Here is a 22,636-nt window from a genome sequence, read left to right as displayed (position 1 = left end):
GTTTTTCCTTATCCAAACAATTGAACACTCGACTCCCTAAGGAGTACACTTCCACAAACATTAATCGAGATAATTATGATGGCCTAGCTAACTCGAGGGAGCATGTACTGAATGTGCATAGGTGCTTGGAGTTGGTCATCCAAGATAGTGACTCAATATGCAAAATCTTCCCCACAACCTTTCAAGGGTTTATGTGTGCTTGGTACAATAATTTGGATTGAAACTCCATCGAAGGGTCCAGTGACCTCTATGTCAAGCTAATGACGTGCTTCAACACCAACATAACCACCAAGAAAAGCTCTACAAAGCTATTTAGCGTTACTAAAAAAAAGATAAGTCTACACGAACATATTTGAAGAGGTTCAACTAGGAGTTGCTCAAGGGATAAGAATTACTTGAGCCAGTAGCCTTAAAGACCTTGATAAGAGGGATAAGGGAACATGACCTTTGGTTTCTTCGGATTTTTTTTCAAGCATAGTGCACATCCTACACATAGACTCTCCAGTGTCTTACTTAGGTTTTCAACCCCTCTTCTCATATGGAGAAAATTCAATGAACTCGTTTTGGTAACCAGATATTTTTAAAAGTCTTTGCAGATTAATATCACAAAGACTTAGGGGGCTACTAATGGATCCAAAATTAAGTGGAGCAAAAAAAAAAACCCTAAAGTGAACCCAAAAAACTTAGAAAAACCTAAAGAAAACACCTAGGGAGCATGGGCTAGGGCAAGGAGCTCAAGCCCATACATTGGGAGTGAAGCTCAGCACCCTTTTGGCCTTGAGCACGCCCCCAAGCCCAACACATCCAAGTGCAGGCGCACACTCCAAGCCCAACACAGTTGGGTCTAGACAACGCACTTGTATCTATTTTTCATCTCTAATGGGCTCGAGCACCTTGGCCGAGCCCAGCGCTCCGTTAAGAATTTTTCTAGGACCCCATGCGAGTCCCTTGGTATTTTTCATTGATCATATACATATTATTTTGAGATAAAACTCAAAATATCACAAGGGTGAAGTTACACTTTAAGCTCTTCTTTCTATAAAAGAACAAGACTCATGTACTATAAATACCTCTCACATATATATTTTCATAGTTTAGCTCTCTAAAATATCATTGCACTTTCTCTTTCTATAAAGTTACTGACTTTATCATTGTAGAATTCTTATATCCATCAAAAGGGTTTTTTTACAGGTATCAACTACCAATCACTTGATTTATCATACATCATGTGCTACTACCACAACTATCGATCACCTAACTTATCAAGCACTACCTACTACTAGTACTATCACAACTACCGGTCACTTCACTTACCAAACACTACTTGTTACTACCACAACTACAAGTTATCTTGACTTACCAGGCTCCAACTGTTACTACTACCGCTACCGGTTACCTAGCCTACCAGACATCACTTACTACTAGTGACCAATCCTCTGAACTTTTCATATCAAGTTACCAGAAACCTTAACTAGAAAAAATAGATCATATTGCTTGAACTAATTAGAAATCAGTTAATTATCCAACACATCAGCTTTATTCATAAACATCTTGTCTTTTGAACCTCATCACTTTATATTATAAAATGTAATTCAATATTTAGACCAATTCTTTCTACAGGACAATAACATGACAGAGCAAGATTGACTATAATCTTTTACATTATCAATTGCTAATTTGGCTACGTTGGAGAAAATTAACTCACAGGTAGCTTGTTAAAAAAATTACGGTTTGGAGCTGAAGGTAGTCGTTGTCATTTAATATAATTATTATTTTTTTATGCATATGCACGCATGGTAGAACTTAAAGAAAACTTACCCTGTTCCTTTGCTTATTTTGGGCTGGCAAGGCAAACTTCACACAAAACTTCGGTTATTGAGATTTAATTATATATGGATCTTATGCAAAATGGAATTTAATTATTTCACGCAAAAAAGCTTGTTTGTTATCTAGCTAGAAGACCAGTAAGACGAAGAGAAATATTTTTATTTATTTATTTATTTATTTATAATGAAGAAAACTTCAAAACCTTAATTAAATATTGGTATGTATATGTTATGTCTATGTGTCTTTATATATATATATATATATATATATATATGATTTGTTAACGAAAACATCCCAATGACCTACGCAGTTCTTCTCAACCATGTACATAAACAATTTTATCAATAGCTAATTGTCTATTGTATTATGACGCAAATTCACCTCCTTCGCTGTTAGCAAAGGAGGTGGCTTTTTTTTACTTTCATTTCCTCTCTTTTTTTTTTAATTTTTCTCATTTTCATTTTTTTTTAATTATATTCTTTAACATTTACTTAATTTTAAATTTATTTTTACAAATCTTTTCAGCTTGTTTTTCATAAAATTATTATAATATCAAACAAACGCTACAATATTTAGTTTGTGCATGCTTGATTTTACAAATATTAATTTTTGATATTATATAATTAAGTTAAAAATAGTTTTAAAATAACAAAGTTCTTAAATTTAGTAGGGTTTATGATCTGGATTGTGGGTTTGGGGGTTAAGCCACAAAATCCAAGTTGATCCAATTTATCTTTATATCAATATTATAAAAAAAAATTCATCTTGAATTATTTTTTTAGTCAAACCATGCTTTATATATATATATATAAAAAAAAAAAAAATTCGGGTTGCCTTGAGACTCATTAAGTTGACTGAGTCATATCAAGACAACTTTAACATGATTTAATTTTAAACTCAGATTAGATAAAGAGTTGGTTCAAGATATTTGATAATTAATATATTAAACCATGTTTAATAATAAACCACGTTTATATATATATATATAACACAAATCCAATTATAACTAACAAATTAAATTATCCAGATACTTTTTAATTTTTACATGTCCAATAATAATTTATCAAAGCATTTTATTTGAACTAAGATAAAAAAAAATGTAATTTATATAAAAACATAATTAAAATGGTTTTATAATTATCCCTTTTATTAAATTCAAGGAACCCATTTTTCTGTGACATGATATTTCTTCTGAGGAAATCCCCATTCTAATATTTGACAAACAGTATATAGTGGTGGTCAATATCCATAGCATACATCACAGTTTAGACTGATATACATTGAGCTATATATATATATATGGTGTTGTGAGACTCTATTTTCAAAACCAATAAATAAGCAAATTTGCTAGAGTCCAACTCGGAGGCCACACCAAATCATTCAACAACCGAGTATAACATCAACTCGAGAATGATTAGGCATTAATTAAGCTTGAAAGGTGAATTCTGTAGTCTTTACGAAGAGGACTGACTTTACTACACATACCTGATCCCTGAAACGAGAGAAAAAAAAGAAAACCCACAAAAAGGATTTGCTTGTAATGAATACGTGTGGCTCTAATTAAGACGTGCACCATGACTTTTTACAAAGGAGACACAAGAGCATGATGCACACAGGGAGTTGAAATAGAGTTCCTTTCGAGGCAGCTAGGCTTGACCAACGAAAAAAGTTGAAGGGGAAAGCGTGGGAGAGGGAGAGGGGCCGTGTTTTGATTAATTTTTTTAATTTTTTAAAAAGATAATGACCTCCCACCACGCCTTGTCGAGAAAGAAAAAAAAGGTTCTCTTAGCTCATTGTTTGATCTTGAGAGCTCCTAATCCTCGTGAACCCAACTGCACAAATAGAGCCATTGTAGACTATGATCACATTGCTGGTCATGACTACATCAAAGTCGTCGCTAGTTGAGTCGCTTTTATTGCTAGACAGGGTTGTGTTTGCTGAGGGAAAGGCTTCAGATATTAGGTAAAATTAATGAAATTCGAATTTGAAATCTCATGCTTTTTACTTGTATAAAATTTTATTAAAAGAACAAGGTTTACCTTTTCAGTTGCTGCTTCATGCTTGAGCTTCAAGATTAAAAAAAAAAAAAATGTCTTTCCAGTGCATGCATGTGTTGATCAAGGTATTGCTATTTCTATATACTATAATTAAGTCGGTGTCGATGGCTTTTTGCCTCTTTCTTTTCATACTGAAAATTGTATGATGATAATTAATACTTATAAATAAACATGATAATGACTCGTAATTAATATCAAAGATGCATGAGCAATGTTTTTCTCTTTCTTTTTTTTAAACCTCGACTCATGAGATAAAGTAGCATGGAAATAAAATACTCACTTGGGCAAAAAAAATAAATATTTTATTTAAAATATCGATTCTATTGATTTCTAATAATTCTAACCTAATTTTTTTAATAAAATACAAGGACTAAAAAATATAAATTAAAGTAATATAAAAGTAAAAGGCATTGATACAAACCATGCATCTTTTTTTGATGTTATATTATTATCTTTTACAGTAAAGTTTGAATTAACTCAACAAACCTTTTTAATTGTACTGGGCAATCTTCACTATTGAGTGTTAGTGGATTTCTAATGGTTTTTTTTCTTTACAAGTATGATATCAATTATTTATTTTATTATTATTATTGTCAGGTGTTTGTCAATTTAAATTAAATTAATGAATATTATTAGATATAATAAAATTAATGAAGTTTTTATTTCTCCTTTCGTAACAATAATATCAACTCGTGGTATAGCACGGCTACAGACTAGTACCACTTCTAAAAGGTAATATTGTCTTGTCAAATCTGAAGCATTTAATTCAACAAATTCACACCTGCTCGCACACAAGCAGAATTTTCCGAATTAGAGCGATATTATAAAGAAAATATCAACAGCCGAAATAAACTAGAGATTATTATTTATTAATTAATTATTGTTAAAAAAAATTACAATCATAAGGCCCACTTCACAAAGCTGGAAGGCCCAAATTGGAGCAACTAAAAAGGTCTTCAAAAGAGTTGATGTCTGCTATTGCTAAGTTCCTGAGACTTCTCTCCCAAGCTATCACGAACAAGATTGCTCAACGTATCTAACCGAAGCATGACTTGACGTTGCGATCGGGCAATTCCTGATAGCTGTCCACATTGAGCAATAAATGAGAAGATTGGAAGGCACTCCTGCTAACTGGATAGTATTGATGTGTTTCAAACACATGATTAACAGAACAACTCTACAAACTTGGATGCACTCATTTTCACCTTTAAGTTGTAAGAATTTATGCAATCATTCTGTTTTCTGTTTTTACTATACTAGTGACATCCCTGTTTTTAGGATTATATTATTTGTTCCTACTTTTGTTAAGAACTAGAGGACTGGCTCGTATTTTATAGCTTCTGCGAAGCCAGGGAGGCCCAAATTGGAAAAGGCCCACAAAATGGCCTCTCTCTTCAACTTGGCAAAGAGGGATGCAGGTTCCGTTTCATTTCTGTATTTCATTTTTTTTTTTTGAGAGAGATTTCTGGCTTTGGATAAGAGTTTGTTTTGGAATTTGATTTGGAAAAAGATTGGAGTCAATCAACGTCAATCGTTATTATTTTTTTATTAAAACAATATTTTATTTTAAAAAAAAATATTTGATGTTAATTTGGCTAAATTTGCTCAAGTTAATCTAGCTATAAATCAACAAAAATCGAATCAATATTGTTTTCAACTCAAATTAAAAATCATTTACAAGTCATGGATTCTTCATATCAACTTAGTGGGATCAAATTTAATAAAAGACCATGGAGCAATTTCTCTACTTTTCTAGAGAAATTTCATTGGCTGTGGAATAATAAATAAAAATCACAAAAAAAAATTAGATCGTACTAGATAATTGTTCATGCTATGCCACGAGTCAAATTAAATTTTTTGTTGAACATAAAAACAAATCAGGTGTCGTTAACATGTTTTCTAGGGGGGAAAAGTTATGTGGAGGTTGACCCAATATGAAATGGTCAACTCATTGGATCTAAAGACAACTCAAACGATTGGTAAAATTATAGTTTGACTAAAAAAATAAGACAATATTTTTTTCTTTCTAGATATCATGATCTGGAACATGGACACAACTAGGTTAAATAATTCTTTTCTCTTAAATTTGTACTATATATATTAAGAAAAAAAGAAGCCACGTGTGCAGGTCCATGGCCCCATGTGCCTAGCCATTGCAAGGAAATGCCTGAGTGCATGGGTGTGCCTTCAAGCCCATGCACATGGGTTTGGTTTTGTTTATTTTTATTTTTTAAAAGGGTGGAAAACCTGTCATCTACCAATTTGTTGATGACATAAAAAATAATCCATTTTATGTAACAAAAAATAATACATATAAAATTTTGTACCAATTTGTTTTTATAAAAAACAAAAAAAAAAAGCAAAGGGACTTAAACTGTATAATTTGTGTTATTTTTTAAAATTTAAAGATCTAAGTGTATTTTTTTGAAATCTCCGGCGTGCCACCCATGTTTGACGCCTTTTCATTTCTGCTTATTTTATTCCAATTCCACCATTTCCTAGGAAATCAAAAGCAATTAGCTTTCAATAATGATTAAATTACCTAAAAGATATTTGACTCGTGCTTCACCGCTGGTTAGATATTTGTTTTTCGAAAAACAATTTTATACATAGGCCTTTTCGAAATGTTTTTGTAGTTAAAAAAATTCTAAGTAAAAATAAAAAACTTTATGCATACATGCAATCAAATAAATTGAGAACTATGTGTGTTAATAAATAAAAAACATAAACATAAACGATAACTAAAAATAAAACTGGAAAAATTGAGAGTCAGGTGTAGATCAAGATATTTAATCTTTCAAGACAGGACTTTTATCTGGTTGTATTTGATAAATTTATTTATTAAATAATTTTTTATTCAATCGAACGATAATAGAAATAAACACACAGTTTAAACTAATTGAATAAAATAAAAGGGAAAAATATAATGCAAGGGTGCACAAATTATAAATATTGTCTTAAGATCATTTTTTTAATTTTAAAAAATAAAGTTCATCTATACAAAAGATTAAAAAAAAATTATAGATGAATCAGAAAAACCTCTTCAAAAATTAAATGCACAACCAAAAAAATTTTTATTATTTAAAAAAGACTCTCTAAACAAAATAAAAGAGAAAAGAGATATTAATCTAAATATCAATAAAAAAATATGAAAAAAATATAAAAAATCATTAACTAAAAAAATATGAAGAGGCGAGGCACTACTAGGCTTGGCTCATTTTGTTAAGTCTCACACGTGGGCCTGCCCTAGGAGGCCCGCATGACTTGGCCCTTATATTCTTTTTGCTACCCTAAGGTGGATATCATGTCATTCACCCCATTTTATTTTGAAAAAAAACACAGACAACGCATCTTCTACTTTCACCCAAATTCTAATCATTATGGTAGCTGAAAAATTAGGGCTTAAGTATGTTTTTATTCAAAAATCCTTTTTTCAACCCATTTTGACCCACAACACCTGTAAAACACCTTATAACCCGTGATAAATTTACACATGGCCTAAAAAAAATAAAAAACAAATGTCCTAAAAATCAAAATCATCCCAAAAATCAAAATCAACTTAAGTTCAAATATGTTTTTTCACGAACTTTAAAGGTAAAAAAAAACACATAATATGAACTCCCCTCATCAAATGGAACCATTTAACACAAATTTTATTCGTTTTGGTGGCTTAAATCGGTATCAATGATATGTTTCTCTCTCTGCCACTATAATTTGACAACCTCTCTCTCTCTTTTCTCTCAACTAGATACTAAAAAATAATAAAAATAAACTTTTGTATTAAAATTGTATTTGAAAAATACTAAGGTACCGAAATTATATAATCTACATGATATTTTAAGTTTGAGAAGCAAAGTATATCTTTTGCGAAACTTGTGGCATGTCACTCATGTTTTGTGCCTTTTTCATTTTGGTTTCTCATATTTCAATTCCACCATCTCATAAGAAATCAAAATCAATTGGTCTCCAATTATAACTAAATCGCCAAGAAAAAAAGTTTGAAGACCAAATTAAAAAAAATAAAAAATTTTGTACAGTCTAACCACAATAATGTACGAGAGGATGAACAATAAAATCTTGCATAAGAAAAAAAACACGCCTTTTAGTTGTATACTTAATTAATGAGTTGTGATGTCCATGGACTAAATGTTGCTCCTAGGACATAAATTAGCTTTTAAAATGTTTTTTGGAATACTCTTAATTAGATTAGATTTTTTTTATCTGCGCTACGTCGTGGGGTTGATTATTTTTTTTCTAACATGAAAAAGATATTCAAATAGTGATAACCTGAGTGAACGAGGGTTAATTTGACAAACTCGCGATTCGGGATAATCTCAAAGGAAGGAAAGGAAAAAAATAGAAAGCTCAAGGCTCAATAGTCTAATGTCAAAGGATGAAATTAAAAAAATCAAAGTTAAATTGAGCTAATCTTTAAAACGAGCAATTCTAGTTATGAAACTAAGACAACCATACAAAAGATCAAAAAAAATCTTGAACAAAATTCTTAACCATCAAAATATTAAAAAGAAATAAATAGTAATCAAAACAAGGAGGACCAAATCTATTATAAGAACTAATGAAAGAAAATAATGAGGGACTTAATCAAAAAATAAAATAATTAAAGATGGAAAAAAAACAATTAAAAGAATGAGAAGCAAACTTGGATAAGAAAAACAAATAAAATAAAATGATAAGGGTTAAAATTGAAAGAAAAAACAAATTAAGAAAAGGATTAAAAAAAACAACTAAAAAATAAGGACTAAATTTGAAAAAAAAAATGAAATAAAATATTAGGGGATAAAATTAAAAGACAAACAAAACCAAGAAAATAATAATAATAAAAAACAACAATTAAGAGAATGAGTACCATATATATATATATATATCAAATGAAAATGGACAAAGCTGGAAAAAAATATATAAAGGAAAATTCAAAACAAAGAAAACCAATTGAAAGAGGATCATGATTGAATTTTTTCTCCATTATCTTTTTAATAAAAATAATATTATTTTTACTTTTTAGCCAAATAAAAAATAAAGCAATTAGTTAGGAGAAAATCATATCAAAATCCGTTGATTATTTTTTGTGATTAATTTTTTTTATCAAAATAATATCATATTTACTTCCTGCAAAATAAAAATTCCAATTGACCCCAGTAACCCTGATCATTCAACCTAACCTATGATGCAAGACATGATGGAGATCGACTCCTAGACCGAGTTTTAAAAACATGATAAAAAAATAAGCACCAAATATGATATGAAAATTCAATAAAATTAAACAATGAAGGTGAAATTGTCAAAAAAAATTAATCAAGAAGAGAACTCAAAATAAAAGGATTTGCAATCATAAGAATGAAGATCAAATTCAACAAAAAAAAAAGAAATTAAATTCAAATGATTGGGGATTAAAATGAAAAATAAAATCCATTCAGAAAAAAGATTAAAAGCAAAATAAATAGGAATAAAAAAAATGAAGATCGAATTTGATTAAAAAAAATATAAAAAAATAAATGTTAATGGATAAAATTAAAAAAAAAATCAAATTCAATACAATTAAAAAATAGAAGATCACCCTGCAATTTTGCAATGCCAAACACCTTTTGAGATAGAGGAGAAAGAAAAAATAGAAAAAGAGAAAAATTATCACCAAAACTTTGTCGTGTCATAGAGACAGACACGCATCATCTCGCCGTGTAAAGGGTGTTACAATGCTTCAAAAGCCTCCTTGGAAGGTGACCAACGACCATCAGGAGATGTCGGTCTTACCACCCAAAAGGTGCGGAGGTCACCCACCTGTTGATGTTTGCTCTGCACACGCTAGTTATTTTTTTTATTTATCAAAAGATCATAACATCCTTGACCTTTGCAATAATTAAAAAAAAAATAAGGTTAAAAAAAAACCCTAACTTTAGGCCGAAAAGGTTGACCTCAAAAACTATCCGATAAATATATTATAAAAAAAATCCAAAAAAACCCCTCGACAAAAAGCTATGTTTTTTTTTTGGTACGAAGATAATTATACTATGCAATAAAGTGTGAAAATAATATTTTATCCCTGAGTATGTGTTCAATCTTTTATTTCTTGAAGTACAAATTATCATTGCACTGTAGATTATACTATTCACAGTCCACCCACAGTAAAACAAACCGAGGGGTTTCAGCTTTATGTACAGTGTATAATTAATTTGTGTTTCAGAGAACTCTCTCTCTCTCTCTCTCTCTCTCTCTCTCTAGCCTCTAATTACATTTAAGGTTCACATCAATGTTACTGCTGCCTCACCTTAGATTCATGGACGCTATCATCACTCTTGTAGATAACGCTTCTATTTTCAATCTTCCATCAAAAAAACTGAAATCTTAATTATTAAGTAAATCACGAAGAGCTGATTATAAACCACTAATCAACATGATTATAAACCACTAATCAACTTGAAACTATTTTCAGTTCTTGAATATTTCATCCGGCTAAAATCCGATTTATGAATCTTATTTTAACTTATTACAACCATGATGAACAAATCACGTGTATTTTGGAGATTCATCTGAACTTTACTGGAATATCTAAGCTCAAGACTCAATAAAAATTAAAAAATCGTATGGACTTCAGAATTAAAAGAAAAAAAAAACTGCTTAATTACTCAAAACAGCATCTCATCCTTCAATGGTTTTTCTGAAGCTCAAACACGTTCAAGTCATTGGCTTAAAGCCTATAATTTCAGCACGCATCGATATTACAATCTTGGCCCTGAATTATTGGTGGTTTGGCTACCAGTTGAAAGTGCGGTGAAAAGGCAGCAATGAATGGCCACCCACTCAAGCAAAAACCATGAACTAAAAGAGAAACCCATCAAAGACAAGCACAGTACGAAAGTAACGTGATGCCAGTCTCCCAGTGTCTCAGCACTTGGGAGTTGGGACACGTACGTGTGCATCCAGGCCAAACCCATGGTTTTTGGACACTCAAACCAGTGGCTTTCTTTACCTGCTATGTTGAAAAGAAAGAACATCATGTGTTGCTCCTCTCTCTCTCTCTCTCTCCCTCTCCCTCTCCCGAGCTGGACAGAGAAGGCCAATCTTGTAACAGAAGACAGAGAATGCAGATCCCATTACTCGTATATTTTATTCAACCCGTCCTCTATATTCTTGGAAATGAACTTATTTTATCCCATCCATCACACATTATACAGTTGATCCTTCGTTCAAATTTATGGGCAAAATAGGTCCTCTTTCTATGATTTTAAAAGGAAAAACTTTTAAGGAGGAGATTAATGGACTAAAATCATTCAACAGCTAAGGGGTCTAATTGAAAGATGTTTTTGTTAGAAGATTCAATTGAGGATTGGAAGACAAGTTTGGAGACAAATTTCTCCTCCACCCTTCTCTTTTCATAAATCAATGCACATTGGGATGAGCAGCAACCGACCATGAACAGAAACCAAAGTAAAAACAAGTGACTATGATGTTAGGATTCAAATGAAACCATCAAATCCCACCCCTGAACACCAGGGGCTCTCTCTCTCTATCCAACCACCCCAAGATCCGTATAAATATGCAGCCAAATCCTGCTAGTCTCTCCAAGCAAAACACACCTCCCCATATTTCCTCCAGGAGTAATCAACTTCTTCCATTAATTAGCCAGCGTTGGTCTTGTTCACTTGCCTCTTAAAATGTCTAAGAAAGTTGTTGCTGAGTCTCCTCTTCAGAGAAATAGCTTAGCTTCACTTGACCAAAAGCTGGCCATGGCAAAGCGCTGCTCTCATGGTACCTTTAACCTGCCCCGTTTTTCCTTTAGTTTACCTGTTACTGGCTTCTAATTGTATATCAGCTCTCATTTTCGTTTCCAAATTTGCAAAACTAATTTGTTTATGATGGATCAACAGAAGGAGTGGTTGCAGGAGCAAAGGCAGCTGTACTTGCTACCATTGCCACTGCCATTCCAACTGTAAGCCTGTCTTCCTGTAACTTTCATGCATGCATCCTTTATTCACCTCATTAATCACAAAAATATTTTAAGAAAAACAAGAGAATTCTTTGTTTGATTCTGAACTGTATCATGTTTAACATGTAGATGGCTAGTGCGAGGATGCTGCCATGGGCAAGGGCCAATCTGAATCACACAGCTCAAGCTCTCATAATTTCAACTGGTAATTAATTAATTAATTACTGTCCTGATTAAACAAACATTATCCGCATTATAATTGTTGTTTTCTTCTTTAATTAATGAATTATACATTTCCTTGCAGTTGCTGGAGCAGCATATTTTATAGTTGCAGACAAGACTGTTCTCGCTACGGCAAGAAAGAACTCCTTCAAGAGTCCCAGCTCTAACATTGAGGCGTGATGACCTAATTATCTAGACCGAACTCCTTCAAGAGTCCCAGCTCTAACATTGAGGCGTGATGACCTAATTATCTAGACCTTGTTTGTAGTTCATCAAGTAAATTTGTAAACCATCATCTATATGTATGCATGGATAAAGATGGAGTTTACATTTTTAGTCTATGAAAGCATTTCTTTTCTTGTAAAATTATAACTACATTGATTGGAGCCTGTGATCAATCTTATTATCTCCAGCAATGGATGTATCAACCTTAAATCTGTCCAATTACACTAAGAACACCAAATTGTTCATTTTCTACCAAATATAGCAAAATAAAATAAAATTAGAAAGCTGAACAGCCTGAAAGGCCTTGTTGACGGGCCTGGTTTCTTTTTTTGAATGTAACCTTGCCGCTATATGCTCCGGGTGTTGGTACAGGGAGGTAAGAAGCTGCCAAATTACTAAAGAGAATGAAACCATACCCCAATGGGCTCATGCATAAGAAACCAGATGAAACTCCATAACCTTAGCGTAGTAGTTTTTTACAACCTCCTGACAACGGCTCAAGCTGTAGAAGGAACCATACTGGACAAGTGGCAAGTTATTACTCCACTTGATACAAATTCTACATTCTTAGTAGGACGGATCATGGGGATCAAAGAAGTTAATTTGTAATAGAGGTATCATTGTACGTGTCTAGTCTAGAGTACAAAAACATGAAGCATAACAATGGTATGTAATAAAGGTTTATAAAGTTTGTCTGCCGACGCATGGATATCGTGGTCTGGTGTTGAAACGTGGAAGCGGTTTTGAGTTTTGTAAAGAAAGAATCCAAAAGAAAGATGAAGGTTAGTTTTAATTTGTTCTTAGTTTAACTCAAATTAATTGGAATTAATCCCTTGGTTTGCATGCATGTTTTCTTTTGGTAAATTACTTCGCTAATATTTTCAATGTCTCAAGTTTAGTCTACTGTACGTATTGAAATATAAGCCTCATTCATTTTTGCCGTGTAGCAGCAAAAGAATAGCAAAGATGAAAGGACCACACCAGTTTTCAGTATGGTAAAAATATTAGATAGAGCCTGTTACATGACTTTTCTATCTGCTTATGTAAAGACAGGCATGAGGAGGAGGAGAGATTGTATGATTCCTCCCGAAAGACACTCTTGTCTATGGAAGTTCAAGAGAGAGAACGTGGAGGTTCCACTAAACTTGCTGATACAATGTGAGTTCAGAAATTTGTTTAGGCTTACAAACTATATCCGCAGGCAGACAAATAGGGGATATTCCTTCTCTCAAACAAATCCAGAACATTTGGTTTTCTTCGGCTTTGACAAGTTAACATGAGTTGTTGCTTTCTCCTGTCATTACACAAACATATCTTGTCTGTTTACTAGTTTTTGTCATAAGTTTTGCTGATATATCATTGCACTCGAAAACGTGGTTTACAAAAAAATATTTAGGATCATCTGCTTCTAAAACTGCCTTCTTTTTTTCCCTAATAGAGGCGGGCATACCTGTAGTGAGGGAAGAATGGTTGCTTGACAGCATTGAGAAACAAGAACCACAGCCAATGGAAGCAGATGATGTTTCTGATCTTTTTGTGGAGGGAAAAGGAATTCCATGGGACAAACAAGATCCCGAGGCTCCCAAGTCAATTTCAGCAGAAATAAAGGGCTTTTTGGCTCGAACTTCTAACAATTACTCCTAGGAAATAAATCTTCTCCTAATCAGCGAATTATGTATGTGCATTGCAGCTCAAACTATATGGCAAGAGAGGAGTCTACAAAGACACTAAATTGCAGGAACGTGGTAGGAGGATACTTGAGAAAGATGGGATAGTGTGTCCAGCTGAGCCTTCTCACTTTGTGATCTGGGTCGAGGACTGCACGAGTAATACGAAAGAACTCTTGATCTTAATTTTCTACAGCTATATGAGCTTATATTTCATAGTAACTTGGTGTAGATATTGTATCATGCAATTGATCACGGTACTGGGAGAGCAACTTGCATTTGTACTACAAGAAAGGGAAAGTAGGCAGTGATCCAAATGCAGAGGAGAGGCTTGAAGAATGGGAAAATGCTATTAAAGAGTCTGGCAGGCTCTTTGAGGAACTCACTGGAAATGAGTTTGAGCCATGGGAAAGAGAGAAGAAGTTTGAGAAAAAGCAACCCAGTTTCTACCCAATAGACATGGTACAAAATGCCTCTGCTATTTCTCAATATATATATATATATATATATATATATATATATATATATATATGTAGTTTTATGCTTGATGGAGAATTTTGTTTCCATATAGGATGATGGAGTCGATGCGAGACATGGAGGGCTCAGACTTATAAGGCAGCTAGGAGTTGCAGCCGCGCACCGCAGACTTGAACCCAAAATTGCTTATTTTATGAAAATCTTGTGCGGCCGGGAGATATACAGGCATGATCCTTATACAGATAATTCCCTTTCTACATGCTTTCTCCATAATTTTTTTAATCTAGAGAAGCTTGTTACTGTTTGGCAGGTATACCATGATGGAGATGGGTTTTGACTCTCCTGATTTGCCAATGGGGATGCTATCAAATTTTCACATGGAAAGATGTAAGGATTTTCCTTTTGCTTCTTCCTTTTACTTTTCCTTTACTGGTGAATAACAAAATAATCTCATCAGGCGAGGAGGTCCTGCTTTGGTTTGTAGAAGGGGGGAAATCAACTAAAGAAACAGGACAGAAGACAGAGGCTGTGCGGTCAGATTATAGCTAAAGATGGTTTTCTCTTTTGCATTCTACTAGGCCTTTCATTTTCAGGGACTATCAGGATCTCGCAGATCATGTAAAGCCAACATAGGTTTCCTATCACTTCTAGAGTCCCTCTTACTGATACTAATGCATGATTCTGATTGAATTTTTCAGGGTACAGCTGCATTTGAGACTGTTCGAGACATAAATGTGGCCTCACGCCTTATAGGAGACGTGTCCAGCTCAACCCTCGATGATCCATTGTCGGATAGATACAAGAAATTGGGCTGCTCAGTGTCTGCACTAAAAAAAGATTCTGATGACTACAAGATGATTGTGAAGTAATTAGAAAAGACTTATGAACCAGTCAGAGTTGGAGACATTGTGAGATTACACATCTTACCATTGCTTGATAACATCAATTGTGATGAAAACTCTCAAACAATTTTGCAATGTCTTATTGTTAATGTAGGACTATGGAGTATCAGTTGAGAATATTTTTCCTGTTGAACCAAGTGCTTGTCCTCCTTTGGTTGAGATAAAGAAGTTGCCAAACAAAGTACTGCTATGGTGTGGTAAGATTTCAGTCCTGATTGACAGTGATATCTTGTTCTCGCGTAGATTGTTACCGGGTTTGTTTACCCTAAAAGGCACTCGAAGTCAAACATGTTAAGGCATTTGCAAAAAAGGGTTTCTGCCGTCAGTCTGTTCTCTTCCAGTCCCCGGTTATATTGTAATATTGATAGTTTATAATTTCAGCGCGTCAATATTCTGATCTTGCGCCTGAGAGTCTTTTTCTGGCTCACAGTTCGGGAAGGCGATTGTTTGTTCTGATGCTGCTGCAGAAGCTGGTAGGTATGGTTTTACTGCAGTAGATAGGCCAGAAGGATTTTGAGCTCTAGCTGTTGCTTCTCTTGGGGATCAGGTCATTAAAGTTGAAAGTCCACTGGAGGTATGTTGAAGTTATCTCTGTGCTTGGATGGCAAAGTTGTTTCAACTTTCCTGAAACCTAGAAAATCTATTTCTTTTTAACGAGACAGGATACAAATTCACTGGAAGAGAAGAAGTTCGGAGTGAAGGGGTTAGAGAGAAAGACAACAGATGAATCTGAACATTTTCTATGGAAGGATGACATCAAAGTTCCTTGTGGTCGCTTGATTCCATCAGTGCATAAAGACTGCCCCCTTGAATACAATGAATACGCTATCTATGATCCTAAACAGGTAAATGATGCACCGAGATTAAAGCTTCTCAACCACAATTTTTTCATCTAGTATTTTTACTTTTATGGCTCGTTTGAGTTTCAGACGAGCATAAGGTTCTTGATGGACACTGCAGAGCCTTGAATGAAGGAAGAGGCAAGGGAGCGGCTAGGCGAGAGGAAAGAAGGGTCCTGTACAGATCTTTTTGTCTTTGTTGCCGCCTTTTGCCATTTTTTTGCACAGGCCCTTTACGCTAAAACCCAAAACTTACAATATGGGAGTCGATGGTGATGGATTTTGTGGTGGTATATAATCATCATAACTTGTGTTTGAACTTCTGTAGCTTTTCTTGTACTGGCACAAGGCACAATCACTTTATGGAGGTGAAATATATCTTGCTACAGGGAGCCATTTTCTCTTCTATGAAAATAATTGGTTTCATCATGAAAAATCTATAAGGAGAGAGAGAGAGAGAGAGAGAGAGAGAGCACCTTTTGCAGTGTTCACAAGAATGGGGTGCCTACTGAATCCAAGAAAACTACATAAACTGGCATGTTGCAGGAGTTTCGATGCGGCAGATTATGCTCAAAAACTGAAGTGAGAAATGAGAACGCTAATGAACTTTTTGGTCTAGTTCATTTTTAAGGAGTCAAACTAGGACCATTCATTTAGGCTTGGTCTATTTATTGCTATTTCAAAAACCTCCCATCCCAGGAGATGTATAAAAGGCTATCTGGTCTAAGCTCATACTTCACTCATGAACAATGAAATACTGTCGTGCAGCGCATCACTCCATCACTAGTCGGTTGGGTTTTGAAGAGGACGAGAAGTTAAAAACAGCAAAAACATTCACAACAAGAAACCGAGCTAAAGAGGCATTGGTTTTGCACTGCCCAAACTGCTAAAATCCAAGTCACAGCCATGTACTGTCAAATTACATGATTAACATCTCCAAATGAGCGTGCCGGCCAGAATATAATTCGTAGGAGTTAATGAACTTCATCAAGGTGTACAATAACAAAGAACCTGAACCCTGTCCCTATCTTTATAAATAGGAGCACTTAAGCAGTGATACCTAATTTGTCATCACTTCTGAAGGTTCCAATCAACTTTACGAGCTTAGCTTGACAAGGGATGTGCATAATTGACACAAAACCTTAAGATTCTTAACCTGCAAGTGGCTTTTGAAAGTGACGAAACTGTTCATATGGAAAACCTTCCTCCAGATTTCCCTCACGACGCTAGATGTTAGTAAAACACAAGGGGAGATTTAAGCATATCAAATCAATGAAAAACAGACAAAGATATTACAACTAAAAAGAGAGCACTTTATGCAACGAAACTTGAAGAACACAACAGGAGCATTTTCAATATTGTAAAAGCAAATGAACAACTTAAGATTCTTGAAACCATTTTCTTGGATTCCAGCTTTAAATTAGTATTGCCCTAGACTATCTTAGATAGTACAGGGTCAGCATATGCAACAGAAATCTTCAACTGCTTTCCATAACTATCTTGTGGAACGAAAAACAATTACAACAATAAAGAAATTTGAGCCTGGCAACCAATCAATTAATCCAACAAAACCAAAAGGATTCAACTGCTGAAAAATCATTGATAAATTACAGCAGCAGGAAACTTGAACTTGTCCGTAATGAAAGGTACTGCCTGTGGATTGTTCACCAAATCATGATAAAGATCATACTCCGCCTCATAATCATGTAACTTAAGCTCAGCCTTTTGATTAGTATGATAGTGATGCCTAGCCAAAGCTGATTTTCCAAACCCAAAAATACTAACTTTATCACAAATCCCCACTGCAAGCATCACAGCTTGCATACCAGAAGAATAATGAAACATAGAACCATCATGAGCAGAGCCCCATTCATCCAATGACTTCCCTGTCTCCTCCACAAACCGTTTCAAGGAATAATACTTCACAATCCTCGCACACAACAAGTCAAAGCGCGGATCAGTGACAATCAATGGCGCATCGTGAGATGAATTACAAACAGTATAGTCCAAGAAATGTGCTGGTTGACAGATATACATAACCATAGGGACGTTAGCCCCATATGGGTGACAAAAGCAACCTTGCCTCCTTCCACAAAGATGCAAAATATTGCTATTTACAAAAGAAATATTAGTTTTCGCCCCCACATTTCTCTCATATCTCTCCGTCCTCGCATTGTTCAATCGGATTACAACCTCATGACGATCAATCAACTCTCCATACTCTTTCTGCATCAAAATCCCACTATTCCCAACTACAGCACAAGAACCATACCGCCTTTCCGAACCCACCAATCCATTATGCCTATCAATAGGACCCTTCAGAAGCCCCATCAATTCATCCATTATTTCAGGCTGATACCTCTTCTTTCGAGCCCAATCATGCAAAGCCCTCCTAAAATCTAACCAATACCTATAAAACTGAGGAGACCTAAGCATTAATGGGATACCCCTAGATGATCTTGCTCTAACATCATGATGATTAAACCTCCTCCAAGTAGCAAAAGACCTATACCTTCCTCGACTATCAAAGTTCCCTTCTAATAACTCTTCTATTTCATGCTTCGCTTGTTCTTCTCCTATATCAATAGCTGAATATTTCAGCAACGTGGAATTAAAAACTGGAACTTTTTTCTGTAGAATCAATTTGGGTTTCTCAAACTCAATGAAGCCAACCCCGTCACCACGGGGGATTAGGATCCTGCAGCTGAGAGTCAGAGCAAATACAACGAGCAGTAGAATGCTAAAAAGCGGACGCACTGACCTTTTCATTGGCGCAATGAAAACAGCAGACCCGGTTTCTGGCTCCTCCTAAAAAAACCCACCAAGTATTTGCATCAGATCAATCTGGGAATCAACAAAATATAAAGATCAAGTAACATATATTAAATCTTGGATGAGTTTGTAGACAAAGACATTTTTTTTATGTTAGCTTAAACAAACGTCTAGCATTTAAAAAAATGAAGCTTGATGTTACAAGAAAGTGAAATAGGAATTGCAAATGAATGAATGGTTTGGGAGAGGAGTGGGTTGGTTAAGAAATGGGAATTTCATGACTGGCTTGGTTGTGGAGAGAGTGAGTGAGAGGGAACTAGAAGAAGGGTGGACCTGAGATCCAGGACAAAAATGGATTTGTTGTGTGTTTTGTTGGGATACTGAGATCAAGTGTTTTGTTGCTTTCATGATGTTCGATTATGGAGGGGGAATAATTTAGTGACTGATTTTTTTATTATATTATGAGTTAGTCCTTCTATTTTTAAAAATAATAAGTTTAAGTTAATATTAAAAAAAAAAAATAAATAAAGAAGGAAGCGTTTTTATCAGCATATCCATTCTCACATAATACTATTTATTATAATAATATTTTTCATGTCTTTAATTTTTTTTAATTTCAGTTTTTTTTTAACATGATATTTAGGGATAATTTTTTAAATTTGTTTTTTTTTGTAAGATTATCCCATGCTCCTGATCTAGACTACGAGTTTAACAAGTTAACTTAAGTTTTGTTTTTTATTTTTTTTATGATTTTTTTTTAATATTGAATTGCTTGAAAATTAGATTTCATGATTTATTTCAATCTGTATTTTATGAGATTATCCCCATCTTATGACTCAGATCATGGGTTTGGCAAGCTAACCATGATTTACCCTAGTATTTTTTTATCCTTTTGTTCATAGATTTTTTTTTAATTTTTTTTTTCAACACTAAGTTGATTAAGAATTGAGTTTCATAATTTATTTCAATTTGTTTTTTATTAGGTTAATTTGGTCTCGTGACTTAGATCGCAAGTTTGATAGATTAATTCAGGTTAGCACGAGTTATTTTTTTGAGTTTTTTTAATTGATTTTTTTCAATTTCATCCTTCAACATTGAGCTTATTAAAAATTAAATTTTATAATTTTTTTTGATTTTTTTTGTTATCAAATTCTCATAACTTGATATGCAGATTGATATGTTAACTCAAATTAATCAAATATATTGTCATCTCAAATTTTATTAAAAAAATCTCATCTTAAGTATTTATTTTGACTCAAATTATGTTTATATTGGTAATTCAGGTTATCTCTAGACCCGTCAAAACGACACAGTCATATCAAATTAATTCTCACACTGTTTAATTTTTTTCTACTAGAATATTAGCAACGCCTAAATATTTTTTTCACATTAAAAAAAAATAATCTTACTCTCATCGTAGTGCAGGCCAGTAATCTGGTCTTGATCGAAGCTTGTTGTTAATTAATTTGCAAGTGTTTAAATTATAATTTAATCCCTAATTTTTTTTATTTTATGAGTTAATCCATCTAGTTTTAACAATATTAAGTTTAAGTTAATATCTTGATCAAACTTGATTGTTAATTCTTTGGAAGTTGTGCAAATTGTGATTTGTAGATGGATTTTGGTTTTTTTGTGGTATATGAGATTGGGAAATTTGACTAAAAATGGATAATATTTTGGGGAAAAAATTAAATTGTTGTGGGAAATTAATAGGAGGACTATTTTAGAAATAAATAAGAGTATAAGGATTCAATATTTGGTTATAAACTAGAGGGATTAATTAATTATTTTGTAAAAGTTTGCTCGTTGATGAAGTGATGATTGCTATGCCGGGGGAGCTGAGATGATGTGGAGGTCGGATCTAAGTTTAGTTGGGATACTGTAGATCTATCTAAATCCAGCTCTTATTTATACCTACAGTCCATTAATTATCCAACTTGATGTGATTACACTCAACTACCAAAGAGAAGGTTCTATCTAATAATATATTATTTCATTAACCATAAATTATAAATTGATAAATAATAATTAATAAATATACTTTCTATGTTATTAAAGTTACAAGACTTGGATTGTAGATCGTCCCAGAAAAAAATTTGGATCATTTAATGAATCTACAAATATCTTTTTATTTTTTTAATTTTTAAAAATTAGCTCATTTAAATTCGGTTTGGCTAACCTAGTCAAATCAATTGAGTTTTTTTAAATCAATATTTTTTCTAGTTTAATATAAAACTCGGCTTGAATCAACTTTAATTTATTAATTTTTTGAGTGAACCTATCAAATCAAATTAAGTTTAACGAGGTAAAATATTAAAAAAAGTTTTAAGAAAGAATTGATTTTTAAATGCATATTAAGGCTTGGAAGGTTATTAAAGATTTTGTGTTGTTTGATTTATCAAATACCCCATAGATTCCTTTTCCTCTAATTTTAAATTAAAAGCTTTGTTGTATTATTATTATTATTATTTTGGCTAAATGTATCACATGGATTATTTTTCTTGCTTAGGTACTCGTCTATTTCATTAGCTGAATATATATATATATATATAAGTGGAGTTTATTGGTGGAATAGGATACGTTGGATCTAACCATAAGATATCGATTGAATATTAAATAACTCCATTAAAGTCCAAATTGGAAGATCAAAACGTGAGAATCTGCAGATAAGGCAACATTGAATTCTCCCCTTGTGCTGAAACCAATGCTGGTTACTGCGAATTGCTCTGGCCTCTTGCCTCTTGTTTTCCTCCTTGACGAGGCCATGACACGAGTTTTTGTTTGTTTATAGGCTTTGATGATTCTTACAAGATAGAATTTGTAAAGATTAGTGGGCATTTGCATAACATATGGTGGTGGGTTATGGAGGGCCACAGCCTGCCTTCTGCACCTAAAATTCAACGAGTCAACTTTGGAATCTACATCAATGTTTTCCATTATGCAATTTGGTGGAAAATATATTTTATCAGTAGAAAGGAGACGAATCTCTCTGGGGATAGGTTTAATTAGTCATAAGAAAACAACATTAAAGTGCTGTTAATTGACGCTGTAGATAGCTGCAGTTTTCTGTTCTTTCATTCTTTTCCTTCAATATGAACAAAACTATTGTACGAGAACTGCAAAGTAATTGTATACCTGATTGATTGCAGAACAACAAGATCCATCGCAGCTTAGAAAAGGGATTCCTGCTTGCATAATTCATTGCTTCGAGTGTCAGAGATTATCTGGAAATCTATACAGGTAGAGAAAAAAGAAAAAAAATGATCAAAAATAAATTAACTAATATATTAATGAGAAAATCCTGCAGAATATGTTTCTCGATTCTTGAATATGGTCTAATCGCTAATTAATTAAATTTGCTATCAATCTAAGCAACGTCACGTTAACCCACAAGCCAAGTTGAATTAATTTTGCGTGTTTCTTCCGACTTCCGACTATTAATTTCTTCAATGAATTAATCATAATTGACTTCGCACTTACACTCTAGTCATCTCCTTTTCTCTATCTCTCTCTTTTTTGGGTTTAACGTTTCATCCATTTTTGTTTATTGGGTTTCACGCTTATTGTCCTTCAATGGCCGATTTGCATGGTTCACGGCAATGTTATTAAACCCGGCTTGATGGGTCGATTTGGTAGCTAGACTGGTCTGGATTTATTAAAAGACTGATTGGGGACAACAACCCGATCAAACTCGAGCGACTTGGAG

At 33.5% G+C, this 22,636-nt stretch overlaps 2 protein-coding genes and 1 pseudogene across 3 annotated transcripts; 2 read left to right on the top strand and 1 right to left on the bottom strand.

Moving 5' to 3' along the window:
- Positions 1-11,399: 11,399 nt before the first annotated feature.
- LOC133699992 (early nodulin-93-like) lies at positions 11,400-12,483 on the top strand. 2 transcript variants are annotated; one of them, XM_062123542.1, is made up of 5 exons: positions 11,400-11,648; positions 11,768-11,829; positions 11,956-12,031; positions 12,131-12,232; positions 12,292-12,483. In XM_062123542.1, exons 1-4 carry the CDS (start codon positions 11,555-11,557, stop codon positions 12,226-12,228), a joined length of 330 nt encoding a protein of 109 aa, XP_061979526.1. In that variant the 5' UTR covers positions 11,400-11,554; the 3' UTR covers positions 12,229-12,232; positions 12,292-12,483. The 2 variants fall into 2 exon arrangements, with proteins under 2 accessions (XP_061979526.1, XP_061979525.1); XM_062123541.1 differs by having other exon boundaries at positions 12,131-12,483.
- Positions 12,484-12,923: 440 nt separating this feature from the next.
- LOC133699395 (protein ADP-ribosyltransferase PARP3-like) lies at positions 12,924-16,540 on the top strand (annotated as a pseudogene).
- Positions 16,541-17,486: 946 nt separating this feature from the next.
- Positions 17,487-19,318, bottom strand: LOC133699794 (beta-1,6-galactosyltransferase GALT29A-like). The gene has a single exon (XM_062123257.1). It carries the CDS (start codon positions 18,925-18,927, stop codon positions 17,755-17,757), a length of 1,173 nt encoding a protein of 390 aa, XP_061979241.1. The 5' UTR covers positions 18,928-19,318; the 3' UTR covers positions 17,487-17,754.
- Positions 19,319-22,636: the final 3,318 nt, after the last annotated feature.

The sequence above is a fragment of the Populus nigra genome, chromosome 7, assembly GCF_951802175.1.
Source record: "Populus nigra chromosome 7, ddPopNigr1.1, whole genome shotgun sequence".
Lineage (NCBI taxonomy): Eukaryota > Viridiplantae > Streptophyta > Magnoliopsida > Malpighiales > Salicaceae > Populus > Populus nigra.
This window is presented reverse-complemented; position numbering and strand designations above follow the sequence as displayed.

What these genes read in the sequence shown, in the direction of transcription:
- LOC133699992 (XM_062123542.1), top strand. Translation starts at nt 11,555, where the DNA reads ATGTCTAAGAAAGTTGTTGCTGAGTCTCCTCTTCAGAGAAATAGCTTA. An exon ending in TTGCCACTGCCATTCCAACT is followed by an intron (nt 11,830 to 11,955) that starts GTAAGCCTGTCT and finishes TTTAACATGTAG; the next exon opens with ATGGCTAGTGCGAGGATGCT. An exon ending in AGCTCTCATAATTTCAACTG is followed by an intron (nt 12,032 to 12,130) that starts GTAATTAATTAA and finishes ATTTCCTTGCAG; the next exon opens with TTGCTGGAGCAGCATATTTT.
- LOC133699794 (XM_062123257.1), bottom strand. Translation starts at nt 18,927, where the DNA reads ATGAAAAGGTCAGTGCGTCCGCTTTTTAGCATTCTACTGCTCGTTGTA.